Source organism: Paramormyrops kingsleyae, chromosome 12 (assembly GCF_048594095.1).
Source record: "Paramormyrops kingsleyae isolate MSU_618 chromosome 12, PKINGS_0.4, whole genome shotgun sequence".
NCBI classification, from domain to species: Eukaryota; Metazoa; Chordata; class Actinopteri; order Osteoglossiformes; family Mormyridae; genus Paramormyrops; species Paramormyrops kingsleyae.
Window position 1 is genome coordinate 9412368 of NC_132808.1, and position 23936 is coordinate 9436303.

General features: G+C 44.6%; 1 protein-coding gene across 2 annotated transcripts in view; it reads left to right on the plus strand.

Annotated features, from left to right (window-relative positions):
* LOC111835394 (lateral signaling target protein 2 homolog) overlaps positions 1–23936 on the plus strand; it is a 62303-nt gene continuing 38367 nt past the window's right edge. Inside the window, exons 1-2 of one of the 2 annotated variants that reach the window (XM_072718635.1) lie at positions 1–252; positions 454–620. In XM_072718635.1, the coding sequence (XP_072574736.1) occupies positions 582–620 (39 nt within the window). In that variant the 5' untranslated portion in view covers positions 1–252; positions 454–581. The remainder of the gene's footprint in view (positions 253–453; positions 621–23936) is intronic. The other variant, XM_072718636.1, reaches the window with a different exon arrangement.

The window sequence follows — 23936 nt, forward strand, 5'->3', positions numbered from 1 at the left end:
GCCACCTTGTGGCATCTTCTAATGCCAATGGGTGTATTTGGTTTGGAAGTACATCCTGACATATAACGCCTAGGTGCATTACAGAGGGTGATGTTATTGTTTTTACGAAGCTGATGAAAATATGCATAATTATGTTTATTAAAAGGAGCGTGATAAGCGCTTGAACACTGCGGTTATTTGATTGGCCGACCGAGCTGTCAGTCGTCTTTAATGGAATCGGCACATTGTCGCTCCTGCCTTATTTCTACGCAGGTACGGAGAACGGGTGGGCTTGTCTGTATTTGCAGATAGAGTGTCGCCAAGACGGGCTTGCACAACCCAGGAAAGCATACGGTAGTTTTATCTGAGAGGGAGACGGGTTACAGACAAAAAGCAGTCATCGCAGTCATGAAACCATAAACCAGGTCGCAAGCCAGCGAGCATCGGACTGCAGGAACTCCGCTTTCATTACAGGTCTGCTGTCTGTTTATCTCCCGGATTAAATCTCCAGCATCCCTGAATCCCACGACACATCGAATACCTGAAGTTAAATTAAAGGATAAGAATTGCAACCGCTGGAGGGAGGAGGGGCGGCCAGCCTAATGATGAACAGGTTCCGAAAGTGGCTTTACAAGCCCAAGGTAAGTTTGATATTTGATTCCGTTTTGCTAATTCTGAGACATCGTGCGTGTGTTATTACGATGCCTCCCACCTTATTTAACGCGCAGTGATCATGAAGATAAAGTTGCCCCTTTGTGCTTCTGCCTGCCATACGGATGGCATTGCTGGTACACTGAGGTTTAATGAGTGGAAATACACGCCGATCTGTCACAAAGTAACAAAGGGCATCGGCCGTAATGAGCTGCCGTGATTTTTCCTTTTTATGTTTTATTTCTGCGGCTCCTGTCATCGGGACTATTGAATCCAAAATTTGCTGTAGTTTTCGGCAAGTGGCCATGATAAAAAATCACTTTGACAGCTTAAAAACAGCACTTTATAAAGACTAAATTGGGCGTCTTTGTTTTGCCATGTCAGGACAACGGCTTGGCTTTGCTCTGATTGTGTTTTATTGGCGGATATTGTAAATGAAAGTACAGTGTCTTTCACGGTTTCCCTTATACGTAAAGCCGAGTTAAATGCTCAACCCCAGCAGGGTGCTGCTAATCGCTTTAAGCATCAATAATTAAAATGGCCGTTAATTTAACGCTATTTAGTAGATAAAGCCATTAAGCGTTGTTTTGAAATCGTCAGCTGGCGTGCTGTGAATAAAAAGTGAAGTGTGTGACAATATTTGGATTATGGACATCGTCATTGCAGACATGCAGAGCAATCTCAGCCACCCTGAATACAAGATGGGTTATAACTGTACAGGGAAAACCTGTCTTATTTGAATGCAGGATGTCTTACGAGAAACTTATTTGCTTAGAATAAGACATGAATAATTTCCTATAGGTCTGTGTGAATTGCAGATTTACTTTGTAATATATTTAATTGATATCCTTATAAAAGAACACTCATGTCCATTTTTCTCTGAGCACAGGGAGGCACGTTGGATAAACTCCTGTTTCCTCACTCTCTTGTGTGGCATGTGTCTTTTAAACTACTCCTTTAGACAAAGAGACTCACTCAAAAGAACAACTGACTGCTAAATGGCAAAATGAACCTGGCCTTTTGACAGTAAAGCCTCTGTCTTTGATACACTCTTGGTACTAAGTAAAGCTCCAGTCTAAGTCTGTCCTTTTTTGCATCCTATTTGTGTTTATGCGAATGTGTGAACCAAAGACAATGACAGTTCGGGGATGGTTTGATACCTCGCTATGTTATTGCATAGCATGCACAAAAACATCACTTGCTTCTGTATCAATGGAGTTAACAGGTATTTTACTGTATTGCACTTTTTTGTAAGCTTTGATCAATCATACTGTATGAAATTAAGCTCTTTCCTGACTAGGAATCAAATTGGTTTGACTTAAATTTTATCTGGGCAGTTTTGTAGCTAGGCTTGTGACTATACAGACAGAAATTATTTGGTAAGGCTGTCTAATAAGAGATAAGTGGATAATTTCAAGTTAAATCATGTAAAAAAAAATTGTATTTAAGCAGCTCTGCACTGTGATGTTTGGCTTTCTTTGATTTGCTGGAAGTTTAAGTATGACAGTAGTGAAAGTCCATAGAGCGGGTAATGATGCCAAGAGATGCAGGTCTTTACTTTTCTTGTTCTACTCAAATTGTGGGATAGATGTAAGCATTCGAGAAGATCTGGATTACTGTCATGCTTAAACAACAGGGTGATGAGCTGGAGATGATGTGGAGGAAAACTGATCTTTAAGTATGGATGAAGCGATTTAATTCAGATAAAACAAAAATGAATCTAATCCAGACTTCCTCAGTGCAGCGGACCTGCTGAGGTCAGCACAGGCCAATGGGATGTACTAACCAATGAGGATCCATCCCCATGACGAATCTCCTGACATGCTCTTTCCATGCACGTCTCGCTCACCTTCTGACTGCAGTAATGGTTTTCGTTTGAATCATTTTCTGTTTTTCAATTCAGTCTCCATGAATGCTTCTCTCTTTCTCCCTTCCATTAGGAGTCGCCCCCTTACCTGTTTGTCTTAATTACTTATGCTGCTTTCTCATTTGACTGTGCTCACTTATAGATCACAAATTACATATTGATGTTTATATCGGCTGTGTGTGTGTGTAAGTAAATGTGTGTGTGTGTGTGTCATGTATATAATATATAATTTAATGTCATGTTCCATATTTTGAATAAACACTGAGTATCTAATAGCCCTGGTCAGGCAGCTCACAGGAGCACCCCTACTTTTACATATTTTTTATCTGAATGTTATTTTTCACTGTTCAGTTTTGTGGCTTGAATGTGACCCTGTTCTGATGGACAGTGATGGACTCCTTACCTCACCTCTGTAATCAAGTTCGACCTCCTGCACGGTTTTTGTGCCCTTTGCATTGCTATATTTATGCTGTGACGTAGGGGAATTCTGTTCATTTCCAGCTGAACTATATTTGAGTTGATTCTAGGCCGGCATGATGTGCGATTCAGTATCGTCACCACATCACAAGGACCGCGATAGTCGCCTGGGTTGAGATTAAGCTTGGACAGCATCTGATTTTTCATACTGTCTCGACATTATACCACAGTATACAATATTTTGACTCTATTTTCAAAAGCAACACTATTCTGGTATTTTTAAATCCTGTTGATAAAATTCACCGAGCTGAGAGGTCCCCACGATAAGATTTTCCAAACAGAAATCATCGGTAAATGTGGCTAAAACATTTTTACTCTCACTGAATGTTTTGATTTTTATCTATTAATTTTAGGAACCAAAACTGAGCAAGATTTTTCAATTTTAATGGTTATTCCTTTTTATGATTTGTGTAGTACAATTTAAATTTTTTTTGGTAAATTTTCTACTCTTTTTTTTTTTATCCCCCAAAAAATCACACTTCAATATTTGAATTTTTTCCAACATTGTGCAGTTCAATATCATTTCTTCTTTTTCTTACTGATCCTTTTAAATGCAGAGATGATTATTTTAAAGTAATAGTATTAACTGCAGTCAGTTTGTGATGTTCATCGAGGGAAGACGGGGGATGAAACATCTCAAAGAAGCCAGTTTAATGGGGATTTTAAAAACAAAAAACCTTCTGGCTGCAGGTCACTGGCTTTTGATGACTGTTGCCATGGCTTGAGTTAAGAGGGTTGGGGGATTTGGGAGCTGGGTAGCCATGAAACCAGTCCTCATGCATGATTGTGGCTCTGTGGGAGGCAGAGTACTTGCCTGCCCCTTATAATGAAGAAGAGAGCAATTCACTCCCAGCCGATCTGGCCAGCGGGAGAAATATTAGAGCATTTCTGAATGGGCCGAGGCCACAGGCAATCAGGGGTTAATATTCCCATGCAGTGGATTATCACCCAAATACAGGGCATGTTAATCTCCCTCATGCCCGTTAGCAGGACGCTAACAGCATGAGGCTCCCCCTGGAGCATCCGTCCTTGGCCCCACCCTGTGCCGGCCGTCAGGCTCAGCCCCCGCCCCGTTAGCTTGTCTCGTTCCTGCTGTCACTTACCCATCATCCCATCCCCAATCCGAGGCCAAATTCCATGCGTGTGAAAGCTCTGTGGGAAAGTTGGGCATGTCCGTTGTTTTATTCTCAGCTTTGCCTCTCTATCCATTTTTGTTCTGATATTCCGATTGATCCGCCTGCGGTTCCAGGGCCTGACGCCTCGCTGTTTCCAGTCATTTCTCTCGAGCGAGGACTGAGAACAGTGAGCTGAAAGTGAGAAGTGGAGTGTCTTAAGTGGGAGTGCCTTCAGGCAGATGCGCTGTGGACAGTAGGATGGTGGTCAATATCTGACGCACGCCGGCTGGCCACTGGAGGGCGCCACGCTGCCCTGCATTGGGTTGCCAGACTTTGCTAATGGGCTCCCAAGGCCTCAATTTTGGTGCTGCCTCTCTTCCCACCTTTGGATATTAGTGCTTGTCCCCGAGAAAAGAGTTGGAGGTTGTGAACACAACAGGACGGGGGGCAGAGTTCAAAGCAACTTGGGCAGGGTGGGACGACCTTCCAGTCTCTCTCTCTAGAGTGAGTCTTGCCATCTTGTATCAACATATGTTTTTGACCGGCCCGGCCATGTGCGCGTCCACTGCCTGCCAACTACAGCCCAGTGCCGCTTGAAGCCCATGTGGTGCCTCCTCGTCATACTTTAGGGTGTGGTGCTGACTCTTTGCTTGGTCGGCATCCCCTTGGAAGATGGCGCCTTGCATGACCTCCTATGTCGCCTGCTGGGTTGACCAGCTCTGCTGCCACCAGTATGAGTGTGTCGACGCCTTTAACGCGTAACCACCCCCCCACCAAGACAGCCTGAGGGCGACTCCTTCCTAGTTGTTTGCATTTCCAGCTTCCCTCTTCCTTCACGTGCTGTATCAGGCCACCGTAGTTAATGCTTAACAGCCCATCTTCTGTATAACGGTCATTAAACAGACACCGAGTGGCCGAGCTGCACTGTTATGACTGAGAGACGCTTTTCCTTCTGTCCTGGTTATTGCATGGAACTGCACACAGATCAACAAATCTGCTAACAAATCAAATCAGTTTGCTCTTTAATGGTAGCAAGGTGCCTGGACATGTCATTGCTTGGAGAAGCCTGTGTCTGATAACCGAATACTTACTTCCCATGTTGGGATGAGTAATTCTTGCTACTTGACACCACTTTGGTGAGTGCAGAGTTCAGCTGAATGGCATGTGCTCTGACCGCCGCAGCAGCGGCCTTTGTCTCATATCAGCTGAGGTTATTTTCAACAGTGCAGGATAGTCATGGTGATGGAGACCCTGACTAAAGTGTGCTGGTTAACTGAAGTTGACCTTGACAGCTCGTGTTCCCGTGACTCCTAAATTTTTTACACATCCTAGGTGGTGCAGCCATGACAAGGATGAGGATTGCTGTTTGGGGGGCGGGACGGGCGGAAGGAGGAGTGAAATAGGCAGAAATAGAGGATTATGGGAGGTGGAATTGAGCTCTCACTCCGATTGGAACTCTGCCAGCACGGACCAAGCCGCCCCCTCGTTCGTAATCTGCTGCAGGGGCGACGAAGCGGCCTTGCGGGAGGGAGGGGCCATGTGCGAAAAGCCCAGTGTGCGAGAAGCCCAGTGTGCAGAGGCGTGCACCCACTGCCAGTGGCCGGCGCCCATCGTGCTTCGTCACTGGCAAAATATTTACTTCCATTCCTCAGCACTGACCTGTGCTGGTTGTATCTTACAGGAAGAAAGAAAAAAAATCTGAAATTTTGCCTGCTCTTAGACATTAAGAAAGTAATAAAAGTATAAGTAATAAACCTTATATATTTTTGTCAAAGGCAGTATCTGAAAGACCTTTTGAATCATAATGACAGATATTTCAAAATATTTTTATTGGAAGCCCGTGAGGGGACACTCTGGATGGGATTCCAGGCTCTCTTATTTAAATGTTTGCATTTAACAGCATAAGCTATGCGAAATGATGATTAACGTGTCTTTCATTCATGTAGAACACTGTCATATCATCAGCTGATGCTGTGATAACCGCCGCTTTCCTGAAAGTGCTGTAACATCAGCCAAAGCCCAGTAAATGAACACAGGAGTGTCTGTGCTGAGCCCTGCTGGTGTGTGTTGTAATCACTGGACTGTGGGCGGTGTTTTTTGCTGCAGGCTGCCGCGTTCTGGTGCTCTCCTGTCCCCATTGGTTACCTCGCTGGCCCCCACTGGCTTAAACCGGGCAGTGATTGACAGTGCGTGGTTCCCTGCCTACTGTGAATTTGTCTCATTTCTGAAATTGCTAGTTAATGCTCCCCCCCCCCCCCCCCAGGTTTCACAAAGTCCCTGTTAGTAAATCAGAATGCTGACGTTAACAGTTGCCTGCCGGTGTTGTATACAGTAGCCCAGGTGCAGTGTTTTGCAGTGTTTTGCAGTGTTACGACAGGCCCGTAATGTTAAATCCTGGGTGAATACACAGCCTGGGCTCTCCCCGCCCTCGCTGGATGGCTTTTGGGAAACCTCAACTACTTGGAACCATACAGCTTTAATATTAATCCGATGCAGCAAAAGAAGGGTCATCTGAGTTTTTAAATTTTTTCGCACCCCAGTGGTCTGATGATATCTGCACCCCTATATCTTCTTCACAGGTGTCAGTTTGCCCATCTTTGTCCTATCAGTCATCCTCAAAGATGTTGCAACAGGGCTGCATGACGTGCAGGGCTCAGAATTCCGTGAAACGCAACAATTAACCTCTTTTGTTTGTTATCTGTGGTAGGAATGTCTATCCACTCTTTCCTGGGTGACTCTGCACTTTCTGATCTTTCGTCTCTTGCAGACTTGTTTGATATTGTGGAACGTTTTGGCGTCTGGTCATTACTGAAGCATTTCCCTGGCATCTTCCCGTCGTGATTCTGCCTGAAAGTGCCTTCCTGCCTCTACCAGACACATGGACAGACGTTGTTTTGAGCACCCATGCTGAGAGTGGGAATTGCAGCCCTCAGCAGGTCCCAGCCAGCACATGAAATCCAGTTGAAGTTCGATTTAGTCCAAATGTAGTGTCATGGCGTCATCCCGTATTTAGCCTCGAATGTAATGTCAGCTGTCAGTTATGGATGTCCCGGGAAGCTGATCTTGGCTTGTTGTTGTCCAGCGCTGACCTCAAGGTACAGACTGGCCTGCATAATGTCCTAGATATTTGTTTATCCTCTATATATGGAAGCTTGTTTTATAACCTTCTTTCATACCTTGCATCCTACCTGTGAAATTAACATTGAATTTTTATTCTTGGCACCTAGCGTGTTAGGTTAAGTTTATCAGTTCATGCACGTCATTTTTACGGATATATAGGAATCCTTTTGCCATTTTTACCCTCATCTTATTCTCCTGGGAGATACGCATATATAGTTGAGAGCAGAGTTTGGGTTCAGAGCAGCGTTAGCCATTTATCTGGCACCTCTGGAGCCACTCTCGGGGTTAAGGGCCTTGTTCACGCGTCTAACAGAGATATCACCACCCTGCTGACTGGGGGGTTCATACAGTACCTCTAGGTTACATATGCAGATTTTCTGAGTTTTACAAATATGCTGTGGATTTTCTTTCTCAGACTTAAGTTTGGCTCATTGATGAGCTTACCTGTGCATCATCTACGTATCTTTTTAGGTGTGTGTTTTCGCACAGTACTTGGCTGAAGCTACCCTCACGCCTGGCTCGCGAACTGGAAGACGAGGTAGACTTGTGATTTCCCCATGGCTGGGGCCGCATCTGGGATGGTAGAGTGTTAAATGGGGCATTTCTCCCTATTCTCTACACCGTTGTGGTGCCAAGGGAATGACCTTCAGCATCATGTGGAATCATCCGTCACTCTGACAAGTCCTGCAGCTGGCCCTCCACCCAGCACCGGGTCTATAATTGTTATGGGCCGTAGCCTAGCTGTCTCCAGGGCTCCCGTGGTCAGATTAAACCCGCTATTAATTACTCGTGTGCTCATTCATCTTCCTGCTTTCTCCAAGTCAAGATCCGGGCCAGAGTCGATGCCGCACGTCCCTGCAGATGTGTGGCAAAGCTCTCCATTAGTCCTGCTTCGCTCGCAGATGTTCGCCACGCTCAAGCTCTTGTCTTTTGAGATCTCTTCTCCTAGCTGCAAGCATCTCTGTGTTTTTCAAGGTGTCCCAAGTGTCAAGCCAGCACTGGGAGCTACACGTTTCCATGCTGCAACTTCGGTGCCTGGTTACCAATTTGCGACAGTGCGTCTGACTCTAGGACAAAGAGCGGTAATGACATTTGCTAATGGAATATTTAATATATGCCTGATAATGCTAAAGGCAGAGATAATTAGTCTGCAGTTCATTGATATCTAACCCCATAAAGCTACCCTACTGAATGTGAGCAGATGATAGGATCCTCTCGATCTTAATGTCGCTTATCTTCCTGGATTAGCCCCTTAGTGATATCCAAATGCTGTTATAGTACAGACATGGCTAAGAGATGAGGGTACATCTGGGATCTTGGGAAAGCAGAATGAGTTCAAGTGGTCACTCAGCATTGCACAGGGAAACTAACAGGACCCCCCCCCCCCCCCCCCATTTGTCCATACAGACATGCCGATGAAACAGTAGCACCCTCCGCATGCTCCTGTAGTGAAACCTGTCAGCTGTTGACCGCAGATCAGGTGGATATGAAGATCATTGGCAGTTGCAAGGCATTTGACAGAAGGAAGTCAAATAAAAGTGGGAAATGTTCTGATTTAAAAATCATTTTTGCGTGAAGTCCATGAGGATAGATAAATCAAGGTGACAGAATTTTGGCAATGGTGAGAAATGTATGTGCTGTTTTCAACTCTGCATGATCAACTGCTCCTGTTTTTGCACATGGGGCAAAAAAGACTGCATGATTTTTTAAATTTGCCTATCATAGGAAATTGAAACCGTCCTGTGTGATCACAGTCATTATTTGAGCAGTTTGCTCTATGCGTGAGGGAGGGAATTGCAGTCAAACCATTGGTTTCTGTTTTCTTTGTCAAATCATACAAAATCACAGCCAGCCAGCTGGTTATAGTGATATGTGGTTGTGGTTCTGCAATGACAGAACAGGCTTCTGGCTTGGGTCAGCACCTTGTAAGGGTGTCATCTTTGTCTACCGAGCTAGTTAGTTGACAAGGAGGGAAATGAAGTGGAATGAAAGTGGATCAAAAATGTCTTTTTGTGTAATCTACTGACATTTGGAAATGCTTGTAATGGTGGTCATGGTGTTAGGTGCCTTCGTGTTCTGCAGTCTTTGGAACAGTCTGTCATCTTTTTAATGGCAATAGTTTAGTTTAAAGTAATTCGATTGAGCAGTTGGCTTCAAGGCTGCACCAATATCTAAACCACGAGACAAAACCAAGCGATGAAGTCGACTCACTTCAGAAGAGTGGTTCACACTCTCTCGTACTCGGAGGGACTGCTTGATTCAGCAAATTCTATTCGCCGATTCCTGCAACTCTGTAAATGCAGATAAAGGAAAGCTGTAATTTAAGTTGCCCGGGGTTTGGGATCTGCGATCTGACGCAGGCCGTTTTCCCTTCAACTCCTCTCTGACCTTGCTGCCATGTCACTCTCACTTTATGAATAAGGAATGAATCTGCGGCATCCTGCGTACACTGTGTCGATTTCACCCGCCGGTGTTTCCACTGCGACCTTCATAACGCCGTTAGCCGTATATGCACAGCACAGGAGGAATTCCTAATTCACAAAATACCCTACTTGCAAATTTCTACGGGCGTGTATCATGAATTCTTTCTATCACTTAGTTCCCCTAGGCTTGTCGTACCCGTTTGTAACAGCAGTATTTCAGCAGTAATACCACCTGTCATTTTGAGACGTGTACCGTTTGCATGGTTTGCTTTTCTGTTTTACACAACATTCAGGCCATTCATTTCTTCCATTTCTGTTTTTTGTTACTTGATTTACGGGCCCTGCCGAGCAAGCTGGGCTGGCACCGACGGGGTGGGAAGACTGACGGAATAGTTTTATGGCTCAAACGGCTATTTTGACAAGGGTTGAAGAAAGGAAATCAAACGGGCTTTTGCTTTGAAGGCGGAGAGGGTTAGGAGGCGCCGGTATTCTCTCCGAGCCCCCGGTTCCTGGCTGCTATTGAGCGCTTTGTCTTGTGCTGTGGGTGAGACGGGACCCTGCTGTGCGTTAGTCATTCACCCCCTTTACGTGCCTCTCACCATCATCACCTGGGGATCCCAGTGTCCCATTCGTTTGGACGATGGTTGATTTTGTACTTTGTGCTTCACTGCAGTTGCAGCCCTTGGTACAACTTAGACTCTCAGTTCTTATGTTGGCTCATTAGTTCTTATCCCTTCACTCTGTAGTCTTGGAAATGGTCGTCAAAAAATAACGTGCCTTTTAGAGTTCATCATTGTTCCAGCTGTGGTTGGACCACCCTTGATGTCTAAAATTCAGCACATTCTACGAAATGGTACAATTGTGCATATTGGATGTGTTGGAGATGCTTTGGTTTCTGACTTCTATTGATTTTAGGTAGGAGCTCATAGACAGAGCAGGCTCTTGAATGAGGTCTTTTTTTCGTCTTTTCCAGTCTCCAGCTCATTGTGACATTTGCTTTTGCTTTTCTGCTAACATTTACACTTTTCTCTCAAACACTGAGGTAAAATGGGTTCACTTCTCCACGCGGTTGCATCTGTTGGCTGAGAGGCATTGCAGACTATCTCGACGTCAGACCCAAACCCTGAAAGATGGGGAGCATGCCGGAGGTGGAAGTAATTTACTTTTAGGCGAATTTTAAGTGACCTAGAAGCATCAATACCTGAGGCAGAGGCTGGCATGAAGGCGCTGAGACGGAAGGTGAATGCCCAGAGAGCCAGGAACAGGATGCAAACAAATGCAATTAGTTTGTTCCACTGTGAGGGGAAAAAGGTGTTTTCTGGGTGTGCAAATAATTTAGCTGCCAAATTAAGTTTTAAAATTGCATTTCCCTTCTTAGTTCGACCCTACCCCCACCCCAAACATGCTGTTTGCTCTGAAAATGGCATTTGTGCTGAGTATGGTTCCCAGGAATAACTATATCATCCACCTCTGAACTGATTAGCTGGCTCATGGTCCTAAAGGCGATTGCAGGCTGCATAGATAGGGCCACCATATTTGGTGAGACGGAAACAGAGGATGTGTCTGGGCATCAGAATATTAATGAGGTCTCGTGTTCATCGGCCAATCGGGTAGCAGTTCGCTTATGAATATTTATCAGGTTTCCCTAATTACCTTGACAAACAAAAATTAGTGTCCAGGGAAACATGGACGCATGGTAACCTTGCAGTTAACTCTCGTTTTACAGTCTACATACAAGTGACACCATTTCCGTGTATGCGATTCTTTTTCGTCAAAAGTTATAAAACACTGGGCTAAAGTTTGTTAAACTTCAAGCTCACGATACGATTCACTGCTCACACGAAAAAAAAAATAGTGTCAAAGTGCCAGTGGTTTTCGGAAGTTGACATCACTCATGAGCAGTGTGACTTGTAGGGGTGTGTTTTTCAGTAAAAGTTTAACAAAGTGCATTTCGTTTAAACTTTTCATTAAAAGTAAGTGTGCATGAACCTTGTGGAAGCTGTGTAATAATGCTGAGTGGCTGCTGTGTATTGAAAATTGGTGCCTTTTCCTTCACTTCTTGCCTGGGTCAAACGGGTTCAAAAAGAGGACCTGTCCGGGGAAACCTGGGGTTCAAGGCTGGGGTAAACCTGGGATACCTTGCTAGGCCTTCACAGGGCACGTGCACAATGGTACGCTGACAATTTGGAGATGCTACTTAGCTTAACTGCTTGTCTCTGGGGACTGAAGTACCTGGAGCAACTGCAAAGAGAACATACAAGACAAATTTCAAACCCCCAGGCCTCTAACTCGAAAGGTACTGTTCCAGCGATTCATTCTTTCATTAGGGAGACTTTTCCCGTCTAATTGCTTGTTTTGAATTAAGGCCGGTTCTCAGTGAACAATCGGCTGATGAATGATGAAGGCATCTAAAGGCCTGCTTCAAAAGCTTGATGTTCTCTACCACTCTGCTATCCGGTTCCTAACTAATGCTCCTTTCAAAACTCATCACTGTACTTTGTATTCTTCTCTCAATTGGTCATCATTGTATACCTGTCGTAAAATCCACTGGCTTATGGTCATTTACAAAACTCTCCTTGGTTTGTCCCCCCCTTACTTACAAGAATTGTTACACCCTACTTCTACTGGGTATAACACTCGTTCTGCTAATCTGATTTTGTTGACAGTCCCTAAGGCTACTTCTGTATTTGGTCTATCGTCTTTTCGGAATGCTGCTGCTAGAGACTGGAATGATCTGCAGAAAACGCTAAAACTGAACATTTTCATTCCAAAGCCCGCTTTCAAATCCCGGATTTCCCGGAGCTCACTTTGATGACGTGTGCTGTTGTAATTTACATTAGATAGCTGCCCTTATTTATTGCTGCTCCGTTGTTTATTTCACGTTTTATGTTACGTTTCGTAAAATTCTTTAAAATTTTTGTAATTTCGTTTCTTTGTTTATAGGATTTTTTTTCTTTTTTCGTGTTAGTCCTTTTATTTCTCTCAAAAGGCTCTGCCTCTTGTCAGGCCACAGCTGTAAATAAGAAACTTGTTCTTAATCTGTCTTGCCTGGTTAAATAAAGGTAAATAAATAAATAAAAGAATACGCGGCAGAGACGGCGGGTGTTTATTCTGCACTGGAAGAAGGAGAAGGTGCATTAAACTGTGATAATGGTAAAATGCTTCTGTGTATAAATGGATTTAAGAGCTTAGTGTCTGGGTTTTTTTCCCCATATACATGCTGCTCAGAGAGTGAGTGTAAAAATTGTACATTATGACTGGACTGGAAATTTAGTAAAAGGGTTTTCTCAGGACACATGGCTTCTCAGGGACATTTTGCCTTGAAGATGGAGGAGACTATGAGCACTTTCTCTGTACTGCTATGTCGCTATATTTCTCCATAAAACCTTCCCTTCAAAGGACCAAGAGTAAGAAGAAAATGTTGAGCCCAGGCCTCCAGATAGCAGCCATGTATAGACGCCCATGCACTAGATGCAGGTATTTGAGATCAAGTGCCGCATTGGCATCTGCCTACCAGATCATCACAAATATGGGCCTTAAAAATGAGTAACTGGTGATGCCAAAGCTAGACAGGAAGTGCTGCTGCTGCGGTCTGTCCCTGGTCCCCTCGGCCGGAGGAGTCCTGGAAGGTTTCTTTCCTGGTGGAGTTTCGGATGCATCGGCTCGGTTCTGCTGCCGGCTGTGGACTTTCAGAAATGCTGGCAGGTCACCCTTGTCCAGATAGAGACACGGCAGCAGGGATGATCTGCAAATGCCTGGCCACCCCCAGGGGGGATGATCTGCCTCAATGGACCCGAAAGCCAGGCCCTCGAATGCGGATCTGACCGTGGCATCAGCTTGTAAACCTGAAGGTTTATGTTTTTACCATAAATTTCCCAGTGTGCAAAAATGAGGGGAAATAAGCAGTAAGGTAGATGTGATTTGAATGAAAGTGTCGGTGAGAGGAGAAGGCAAATTGATATTAAAAACAAAGCATGACCCCCTGACCCAGATAAGCGGATGGATGGGGGGGGGTGGATGGACGGATAAATTGCAAAGAATACTACAATTAAAAGAGGAATAACTCGACACAGTTATGAATTTTACAGTGTACTGTAATTTTCAGCTTTGTACTTGGGCTGTACATTTCAGCATCGTCACTGCGATGTACACGTGCACAACGATCACAGTCTGCACTGCTTTGTGTCTGACACACAGACAAATACCCAAAATAAGTTCTATTTGTTTAAATTTCATCTACATTTTTGATTTATAAATATTGCAGTATTACTTGCTGGTATTTCACACATCGCGCTGTGATATCCTGCAGCCCTACCTTGTACCATTACTGCCTGCTGTTGCTGTTGGGCGGTTCTGGTTTGAGGCCCCAGGACCTGCTTTAGCGTTGCTGTGCGCTGGCTCATCCTGCCATTTCACTGCAGTGGAAAAGCCTGGATGATATGTGAGGTAGAGTCACTCTGAGCTCGGTCCCCAATAGCAGCTGTATCACAGCCCCTGCCCGTGTTTATGATGCATTGCTCCATAGAAGTTTTAATGCACCCTGAGAGCATCCTGTTCTCTTCTACGGTTGGGCATTTTCCATAAACAGCGTCTCCCCTGGCCAGCAGCCGAGCACGTCTGGGCACCGCTGCAGCACGGGGACAGGATCCACGCCGCCGTGCAGTTAAATGCAGTAATGCGGCGTGACGTGGCTGCTGATGAACGCGTCAGAAACAGTGTGTCCCCGCCAAAAGGTATTTTACTCTCCACGCTCCGTAAAACCCGTCACCCGCCCGTCTCGGCCGCTTTCTGCTGTTGACGCTGATTGTTGTGCTTGATTATTTTTAATCGTATCGTATCAGGTTCAGAATGCATGCGCACACTTTGTCATTCTCACAGATTAACGAAATTCTGTAGCTTCTGAAGATGCTAAGGACAATAATAAAAAATCCCTATTATTCATCTTCTGTAAGTGCTTGTCTGGTGCAAGGTCCCTGTGATCTTCGAGGCTGTCTCAGGAAACGTAGGTTGAGAGACAGGAGCACTCTGGAGGAGATGCTGGCCTGTCACCGGGAACAAAGATGCACACTGTGGATGGTGTCACCTGACCACAGGTTTAGGAACAAAGAGGAATCCCATAGGATGTCGCGGGCAGAGCCGGTGCTGGGAATCAAACCCCCAGCCTCGAAGGTGTGAGGCAGCATTAGCCAACCCAAGTGCCCTCTGAGGTGTGATTTTATTAAAAATGGTGTAAAATGTCTGGATGTGGCATTGCAGCCTCTTCCTGTGCACGGCACAGCTGTGCTGCCGTCTCTTGCTGGAAATACTTCCCTCTCGGACGGGATCTGGAGCCTCCCTCCAGGCTGCCTCCCTGGGACCGTGTTCTGCGAAAACGAACACGGTAGCTCGTTTTCGCTGACGAATCCCGTCCCCCTGGCCACGCGGCAGTGTGGGCCGTGAGTAATTAGCGCGCTGCTGAGTCTCGCCCGACGCAGTTGCCTTCGTCGCAATATTTCTGTTTCTGTGCACAGGTGGCTGTTCTCCGCCCGTCCGATGGCCCCGGACTGATTGACTTTGCAACCCGTGTCCTAACACCCTGAAATGGGGAGGGGGGGGGTTATCTGAAATGGCCCTGGACTGGAGAGCCCATGATTTAGGACTTCACGGGGTGTTAATTAGACGCGCACCAGCCTCCACCCATCAAGCGAGCTCATCGATCGTCACTGTGAGCAGGCCAGGCAGAGTTCAGTGAGATGCGATTGTTGGGCTTGAATATTCTCAATGGAAACTGTTTGAAGTAAGAGAATCCTCATGTTTGAGAAGCTGGTAATTGGTTATTAACACTAATATTCTCCCACAGCTCATTTTCTATCCTTTAAATAGTAAATAATGCGTAGGATAAAGAAACATGTCTGATGGGCTTGCGCATAGGGATTTCAGGTCTTTCCTGGAATTACAGTAGATATTACAACTAGGACTAAGGCCCATAAAGGTAATTTATGATGTTATTAATAGAAATAAATCTGCTGATGAAAAAATTGTGTAATGAGAGCAGGACTTTGATGTACAACCGGCCCCGCATGGACTGGCTTCAAGGACAAAATCAATATTCAAATTAATATCTGTGTGACTCGACATAAAACATCAAACATGCCTCTGAAAAGGCCTGTGGTTTTGCTGACTTTTGAAGTCTGTTGGCCCTTTGAATATGTTAGTCATTTTAGTTTCTGGTAGAATCATTTTTGCCAAGATCGTGGCCATATTTTGAGGTGCTCCGTTCCATTTTGAAGTAGAACTTCATCTATTGAAAGTACTTACTGGACATTTCCTGGTTCCTAATTTTTATTGCTACATTAAAGTGAAACCAAAACAAACGGCGCGTATGACTGACACTGTTACCGCGTATCTCTGCGAGTAATCAGTAAGAATTCGAATGATGCACAAGCTTGCGTGGTCTTTCCAGTTGGGCCGAGTAGAGTGAGAACTTTGTGTATAAATAGCTGCTTCGCAGATGGTGCCTTGGACCGTGGGCTGGGTCTTGCACGTGATCCCAGCCGGTCAGACCGCGGCCGCCTGGCCGGCAGGTCATCTGAGGGAGTCTGTTTGCGGGTCTGTCCGTCTTGCATTTGCGGGGTATTTCAGCTGCTTCATTGCTGAAGATGGCAGGTCGCCTGCATTTAGACGTCTGATTAGGACGGAGTCTCTCCCAGGAACTGCAGGGTACGGGGAAACCTGGGATGGGATGGTGGTCCTTTGTAAGGCAGACCTCTGTGAACATGGGAAGGTGTGGAGCTGGCAGAGGGAGGTCTGACCCGCTGACTCACAGTCTCTGTCGCTACAGTATGTCTGTATTATCGTCTTTGTCACCTCGGCAATGAGTGCCGCAGACCTTCCGTCAGGCTGGGAGTCCCTGTCCCCAGCCACTGTCTTGCTGACTGCTTGTTTGCAAACCGAAGTCTCCCGCCACAGATTAATTGATTACATGAATTTGTGATCTCCTCCTCACAGCAATTCAAACAGAGGGCTTGGATAATGAAGGCGCTGGCCTTGTGCGAGGTGTAAAACGCTTTGGCTGACTGCCCTCACACGTCCTTGCAGACGCCGATTGGACCCAGTGATTTGTTTGGGCTGGAATGCTGACAGGCAGAGATGTAGGTGTCTGGGTTGCGAATGAATAAATGAATATATTTCTCTGGTTTGACAAGAGATTAAAACCAAAAATGATCTGTGGAAAGATTGTGCTAACTGTGGGTCATAAAAGGATCGCCACTTCTTGCTTGTTTGCTGCTCGGTCTTGAATCCATTTGCGCAGATCTTGTAACGTGCATGTTACTCAGTGGCATTAACTAGTTGCAGATGCAGTGACGTATTTGTAAATGCCTTTCAAATGGTTATTTAATTGTCATTTGAGCTTTATATAGTATAGAACTTGCAGGATAGTATTGAATTTAGTAGAATACGTAGGACGTTTGTCTTGGCATTGCGATGCGGCGCTCTGGGACTCATCAGGGCAAATCCACTCGTGGTACGAGGGCTCTTGTGTAATATTCTTTCCATTTGTATTTACAGCTTTGGATAAATAAGATCCACTGGAGTGAAAAAAAAAAAAAAAACACAGCGTAAATGTCAAATTGGCATCCACGGCGATCCGGAAGGATCCACGCCGTGTTACCCTCATGCATATATGTATTGCTGCTTCTGGTGACTTAAATTAATCCTTGAGAGGTTTGCCGTCTTATTCTGGGGAATGTTGATGTGGAATGTAGCGAGGATGTACAGTGGAGTAACACAGAGGGATGTTCGGGTACCTGCGTTCCACAACTGAACATTAAAATGTTCAGCTGTCAAAGTGGGCATTTACTACTGCAGCTTATGCTGTTAATTAATTAATTAATGCTGAAGCCAGTAAATAATAATGATAACAGCATATTCATAAAGAAACAGCAAATTGTCATGTCAGTGTGGACAAGGCGGCGATTAGGACAGAACTGGATGGCGCCCAGTGGGCTGTCAGAGATCTTAAAGGGTTTGGGCTGCTGGGAATCCCCTGCGTTTGCCGCATGTGCCTCCTGCTGGGGGTGACCCTGCATGTCCCAGGGGGCTGTTCCTGGCTGCTCTCTATGCAGGATGTGCAGCGTTTGGTGCCCCCCCCCCTCCCCCCCCCAGCTTTTCTCTTCAGGATGTTCCTTGGGTGGGAGGCTCCCCAGAGATATTTTGAAGTGTTATATGGGTACCTTGAGGTCTTCATTGCCCCCTCTACAGGTCACTTTGGGGCTGTGCAGTCTGCCACGTCAGCCCCATGTTAAATGCCGTGACCAGATCAGTGGATATCGGGGAGTTAAATTGGAGTCACTTTCTAAGCCACGCCAGTGGTTTCCAGCCGGCGTCCGTGCTTGTAGATCACTATGCGATCTTCCTGTTTTTTGCTGCACCGTTCAGCATGGGATCGTTTCACCCCATACATTCCCTTTCATCATGGCAGGTGTTCCAACGCACAGTGAGGATCGACCTGGGGAGACTCCTATTAAACTTGTATTAATGTCATAATGAAGTATTAAGGTCTCATCAGTCAGGAGGCCTGTGTGTTTCCCCGCTCTCCTGTCCCCTTTCAGAGCTTTTCACAGTGTCCCTTATGCCTGTGATTTTCAAACCTGTTTAATGAGGCAGGACCATTTGCGTTTACTAACAGTTACAGGCCGTGGTAATTACACAAGCTGTGCGTATGGGTTTTATGTGGTGTAGAGTTTGCTTGCCCTAAATTGTGCTGGTTTATGTTAATTAATCTGCATCCTTATGCCCTGCAATGAATCTTTTAATGTAAGCCTTGTTGTGTGGCTCAGTGTATTTGAACACTGTGCCTGTTATCAGAAGGTTGCTGGTTCAAATTCCACCATTGGTCAAGTGGTTGTGTCATTGGACCCCGGAGCCCCTAACTCCCTTTGCTCCTCAAACTAGCTGCTTTCCTAAAAAGGTATTTCTGCTAAATAACAGAAATCTAATATAAATTTATGCTTTCTGTTTGTTTATTGTGACTGTTTTTTGGCAGGTGATGAACAACCAGAAAACTCAGGGTTTCCGGTCTGGTTATGTCGCTGCAGGTGTTGTGCCCTGTCCGGCTGTATACTGGAATCTGAAATCCCCAACATATAACTGCAACAGTGTGCTTTTTATTTGTTACTTTAGATTTATACTTGATAAAATACAGAAGTGTGAGATTATACCTGTTTGTGTGTTTAATAGTCACATCTTCTGTATTAGGAATCCCATCCAGCAATCACAGGCTTGTGTCCAATTGAATTCTCTACATGTATCAAACATTTACAAAAGAAATTAGTAAGATATTATAAAACAGAATGCCTATGAAAAGGCAGGCTTGTGTGTGTCACTGTGCAGTCCTGTGTCATTCTGGGTCACGTCAGATATCGCACGTCCTGATCAGTTGTGGCAGCGTCCGCCACAGTTGTCAAGGACGCCCAGAGAAAATCACACGCGTACCAACTACAGTTTAGCCACCGTAGCTTCGATTCGCAGTCTTGTGGCGTTCTGCACGTCAGTTCTTGGGTAATCTGGCCGGCGGTCAGAATGGTGTTTCGGAGGGAAATGTGCTCAGAAAGCCAACAGCGAGACAGTCACAGTTGCTCAGCAGCTGCTGACTGCGTTTGATTACCTCACTGATGGGCTCTTGGGATCCTGCGGTGCTATTTATCCAGGAGTACCAATTTTCGACTTTGTAGGGTGTACGTGTGTCCCCAGAACAATTTTTAATCTCTTTATTGGATTTTTATACTGGCACGTTAATAGAGCAGAACAGTAAACTCGCAATACAGCAGCATTAGTCCACACCATTCATTACTGACTACACCGAATCTATTCAATACCCTATGTCCAGAACTGAGCTGTTTCCTCACTCACACCCACCGCCTAAACTTATCACAACCTCCAACATTAAATGGGACTATGGGGGAAAGAACCATAAGAAAAACAAATTAGCAAAAATATAACAAAAAAAATTAAACCAATAAGCAATAAATAATGTTAATGATGAATTAAAGTGCATGTATAACAGCATAGAATTATTTGTCAACCAGCCCTTCCAAACATTTGCTTGCGTGTTGGGAAAGGCCTGAACTCGGCCTGTAAGTGATGCGCACACACGGAACGCATCTTAGTGGTGAATACTTCACACTCAGAACTTCTCGCTCGAAGCTCCTGGCCGTCAGTTCGGATTTGTCATTGCCGCGTGCGTAGCCGAAGCAGTCTGCGTCTGGAGAGTGTCGCCTGGCTAATTTTGACGTCTTCGCTTTTGGTACAGATTTGCGTCGTTCTAGTCCAGTGGCTGGTTTGTCATCTCGTTCCAGGGGTGTTTGATCTGGAGAAGCAGGGGTGCTACGGCATGGCTAGCATTTCTCTGCCGGATTATGGGCTGACATTGTGTGGTAGCATTGATGCTAATGGTTAGTGTGGCATGTGTCTGGTTAGAGTATTAAGAAAAAAAACCTTTAAAATCCGTAAAACAAACGAGCCATGGAGTGTTAATACTGTAATTGCTGTATTTAGATACTGGTGTTTAGCCTTTCAGTCATCTGACCAACTAATGCTCCTACTAATGAACAGCACCAATCAATAGCTTGGACACACAAAGCCGCCTACAAAGGAGACTGATAGTGTTGCATAACATGACTTGGCACCTGACATAAAGGCAGCAGAAATGGTTTTGGATGAGTTTGACCAGAGAGTGAAGGAAAAGTGACCAATCAGTGCTCAGCATATACATGGGACGTCCTCAGGACAGCTGGGAAACCATCTCAGGAGGCCTCAGGAAGGTGGTGTAGAGGAGACAGTAGCATCAGTCAGTCCCTGGTTGCTCAGGGGCCCAATTGATAGATTACTCTGCCAATCATGGAATTTGTAACTCCTTCTTAGTCAGTCCAAAATTCCATATATGTCTTTATTCTAAATGTGTCCAAACGTTTGACTGGTACTGTATGTGAGTGATATCCAAGAAGAAAGTGCTGTGCTCAGTTTGTAACAGCCAGGAAGACAATGGCTGTTGCAAATGAGCTAAAATATTTTTTTTGACCATAATGGAGAACAAGAATGTGTATGTAACTTGGTTTATGCGTAAGTAATGACTTTTCCCTGTACATGAAGACATTTGTTTTTGGCAGCTAGCCATAAACAGAGACCTCAGAGTATGAGAGTAGGGAGAGTATCAGCAGTATGTGGTTACTTCCGCTGTCATCACCCCCCCGGGGGGATTGCTGGCTTCCTGACACAGAGGGATGCTTTTCCTGTCAGTGCTAAATCTGCACGCCTCTGTCATGTAAGCTTTGCTTAATCACAAGAGCCGAGAAATCTGTGCTGCATTGTCCAGAGGGAGTGAAGTAGTGTCCTTTTTTTTTTTTTTTATCATTATCATGATATTAACAACAACTTCTATTACTGCTACCATTTATTGTTTATGTAAATGTTTTTAAATCCTGTTACATGTGCTTCCAGAATTTTGCTTCCCTTCCCAAAGAATGAAGGTCTATAATCTGTCATTCTGTTAGAGTGCAATGAAACAGGCTTGAGTGAAGCTTTCAGTAAATCCTGGTGTGTTGTAGCTTTCCAGTATGAGTGCAGTGTATCTCCAGGTATCTTACTGCAGAGGATGGGGTCGCATTGCATCCTAACATTGCCTGATATATAATTCTGCAATATCACTCTGGGTCAGTGGAGCGCCATTGCATATATGTAGCAGAAGCTTTTCTCCAAAATGATGTACACCTGAAGGGCCTAGCAACGAAAAGATTACTCTTTCAAATTTGAATTCACGACTTTCGGGATATGGGGACAGATTTTAATCTGCTGGCTGATGCAGTGCTCCATATAGCTTTATTTAAATTGACTTAAATATAGCCAAGAACGAAATGCAAACATAGAAGAAAGTTTTGATGAGAACAACAAGTTGGAGCAGTTAAAATAAATAAAAGTGAACTGAAATAGAAAATTAGCAATTCAGATAGAGTGATGTGTTAATTTTAATTAATCAAGATTAGACTGAAGTGTCATTGCAGAGTGAATATAATTCTGCATGTCTAAGCTTCAGTGGAGTATAAGGGCAGTGTTTGTGATGAGTGTGAGAAGCGTTTACCAAACCGGTGCCTTAGCATTTGCATCAGTCTTGATGTTCTAGAGGGTGGGAGAGGGTGGCTCTCAGATTTGCTTCTTGGAAATTGCTTTTAAAGCTGTTACAGCATCCAGTATAAAACAAGGTTACACAGAGCATATTGGCTGCTAAACCATGACTGATGCCCAGTATTCACAAAATGCTGTACTTGGGAAGAACTGGAATTGCTTCCTTCAACCCATGTAGAAGAGTGAAGGTAGGGAATCTGAGCTGTGGAGATTAATTTTAGGTGGAGGCCTGTTTTTAAAGAATGTATCTCACCATTGCAATGAAGACACGTGGGCAAGCAGTGATTACACAAAAAACTGTAGCCTGGTAGATGATCGTCTGTTTCTCCTGCACGCTCTGGGAGGACAGTTTCGAAAGCTAAGGGATAAAAAATGGCCATAGTTAGTTACATAACGTAACACAGAGTCTCTTAATTAGATGCCTCCATGCCAAACTTATTGAGAGCTACCAATAATCATAAGTGTTTGGTGTTTGCTAAACTGCATCTGTACTTGTGTTGTCACCAGGTGTTTTGGTCCACCGTAGGAAAGACGGAGCTCTGTGATGACTCACACCGAAGTCTGTTTGGACGTGGGCATGCCTTCTGTAGAGGCCTCTTGGCTTTTCTGAGGTCAATCACAAATGTAAGGTTTGCAAGGTTGGCCAGAATGACCTGTCTGATTCTCAGGGGTTCCAGAATGACGTTACATGGAAGATAATAAAACTTTTGCCTTGACTTTTCTGATAAAAGCAAGGTTTAGTCCTTACAGGAACCTCACAGCAGCACTCAAACACAGTAAATATTAATATTTGATTTTAATGATCATTCAGTTGGGGGTGTGTGTGTTTGGGTGTATTCTACATAATAGTTTATGTTATGGGTATCTATATAGTATGTGAGTGTCTATAATGTAGTGTATCAATTCAATATGAAAATAATCCTGCTGTGACTCCACATTTAACGTAAATGCTTAGCAAACTAAGTTCCACAAGTCTGAGATGCCGGGGGCCGGATAATAACCGAGTTTTGGGTTTCCACTGGAATATCACTGACTCTGATGGTTGTTTGCTTGTTCTACCTTGAATTGTGGAGAGGAAATGATGGGCTGCTGCACTGGATCCGAGCTGCATCCTGGGTGCTTTAGCCAGCTGAGTGTAGCATCAGCCAGGGGTGAGGGAGCTAATCCCAGTGTCCCTGGCTGGGCTCTTTTACCTTAATGTCGGCTGCAGGGGTCAGTCAGTGAAGGGGGGGGGGGGGCAGGCTGAAAGTGAACTGGGCCTCAATGTCATGGCTCTGCAGAGGTTGGCGGACCTGAACTGGGGATGAACTGGGATTGCAGTTTAAAAGCTGCTTAATGGCTACTGCTAAAGGTCCAGAATTGCAGGTCCTGTATGAATAGTCTTCATAGTATGTGGTAGATATAGTCACAACAATGAGTGTTTTTTCGTTCTTATTCAAGTGTGGTTATTGTAGCACAACAATACTGAGTGGCAGCTTCCATTAATGCAGATGAAAAACATACATGTGTGAAGAAATGTAACAAAGTACAAGAATGAAGTTTTTCTCATCTGACAAAAATGAAGCATAGACTTTGATGGATAGCTTTTAATGAGACGACATTTACGTTTGATTTCTGTTTAATAGCCTTGTCTTTTTTGTATTGGTGTTTTCCCAAAATAAGCTAACAGTAATGAATATTGTGGTGGCCAAAAGCTTAGCTATGCAATTGGCAAGCAAGGCTGTGTGATCATGGCTTGACTTAAAAATAGCCAGGCAGCTTAGTAAAGGTTCAATGGAAATGTTATTCAGATGAATCCTCCGTATTCAGTGTTTGTTACAGTGTGGAGACCTATGACGCAGGTATAAAGGTAAATCCAGGATTTATATGGTACCCAAGCCTAATTGCAATTTGCTCAATAGAAATTTTGTAAGTGGCTGTTGACTATTGGAAACAATCGTTGTTATTCATGCTTGGCGAGGACTTAAGTCCGTTTACAAGGTTGCCAACTCTTACACATCTGGCGTGATACTCGCACTTTCAGACTCTCATGCTCATGCAAGAAATCTTACGGCAAATCTATATTATTCCATTATAAACCTAAAACTAGCTTTATTAAAAGCATTGGGGTAGATTTCAAACCCTACAGACTATTTACAAGGTAAT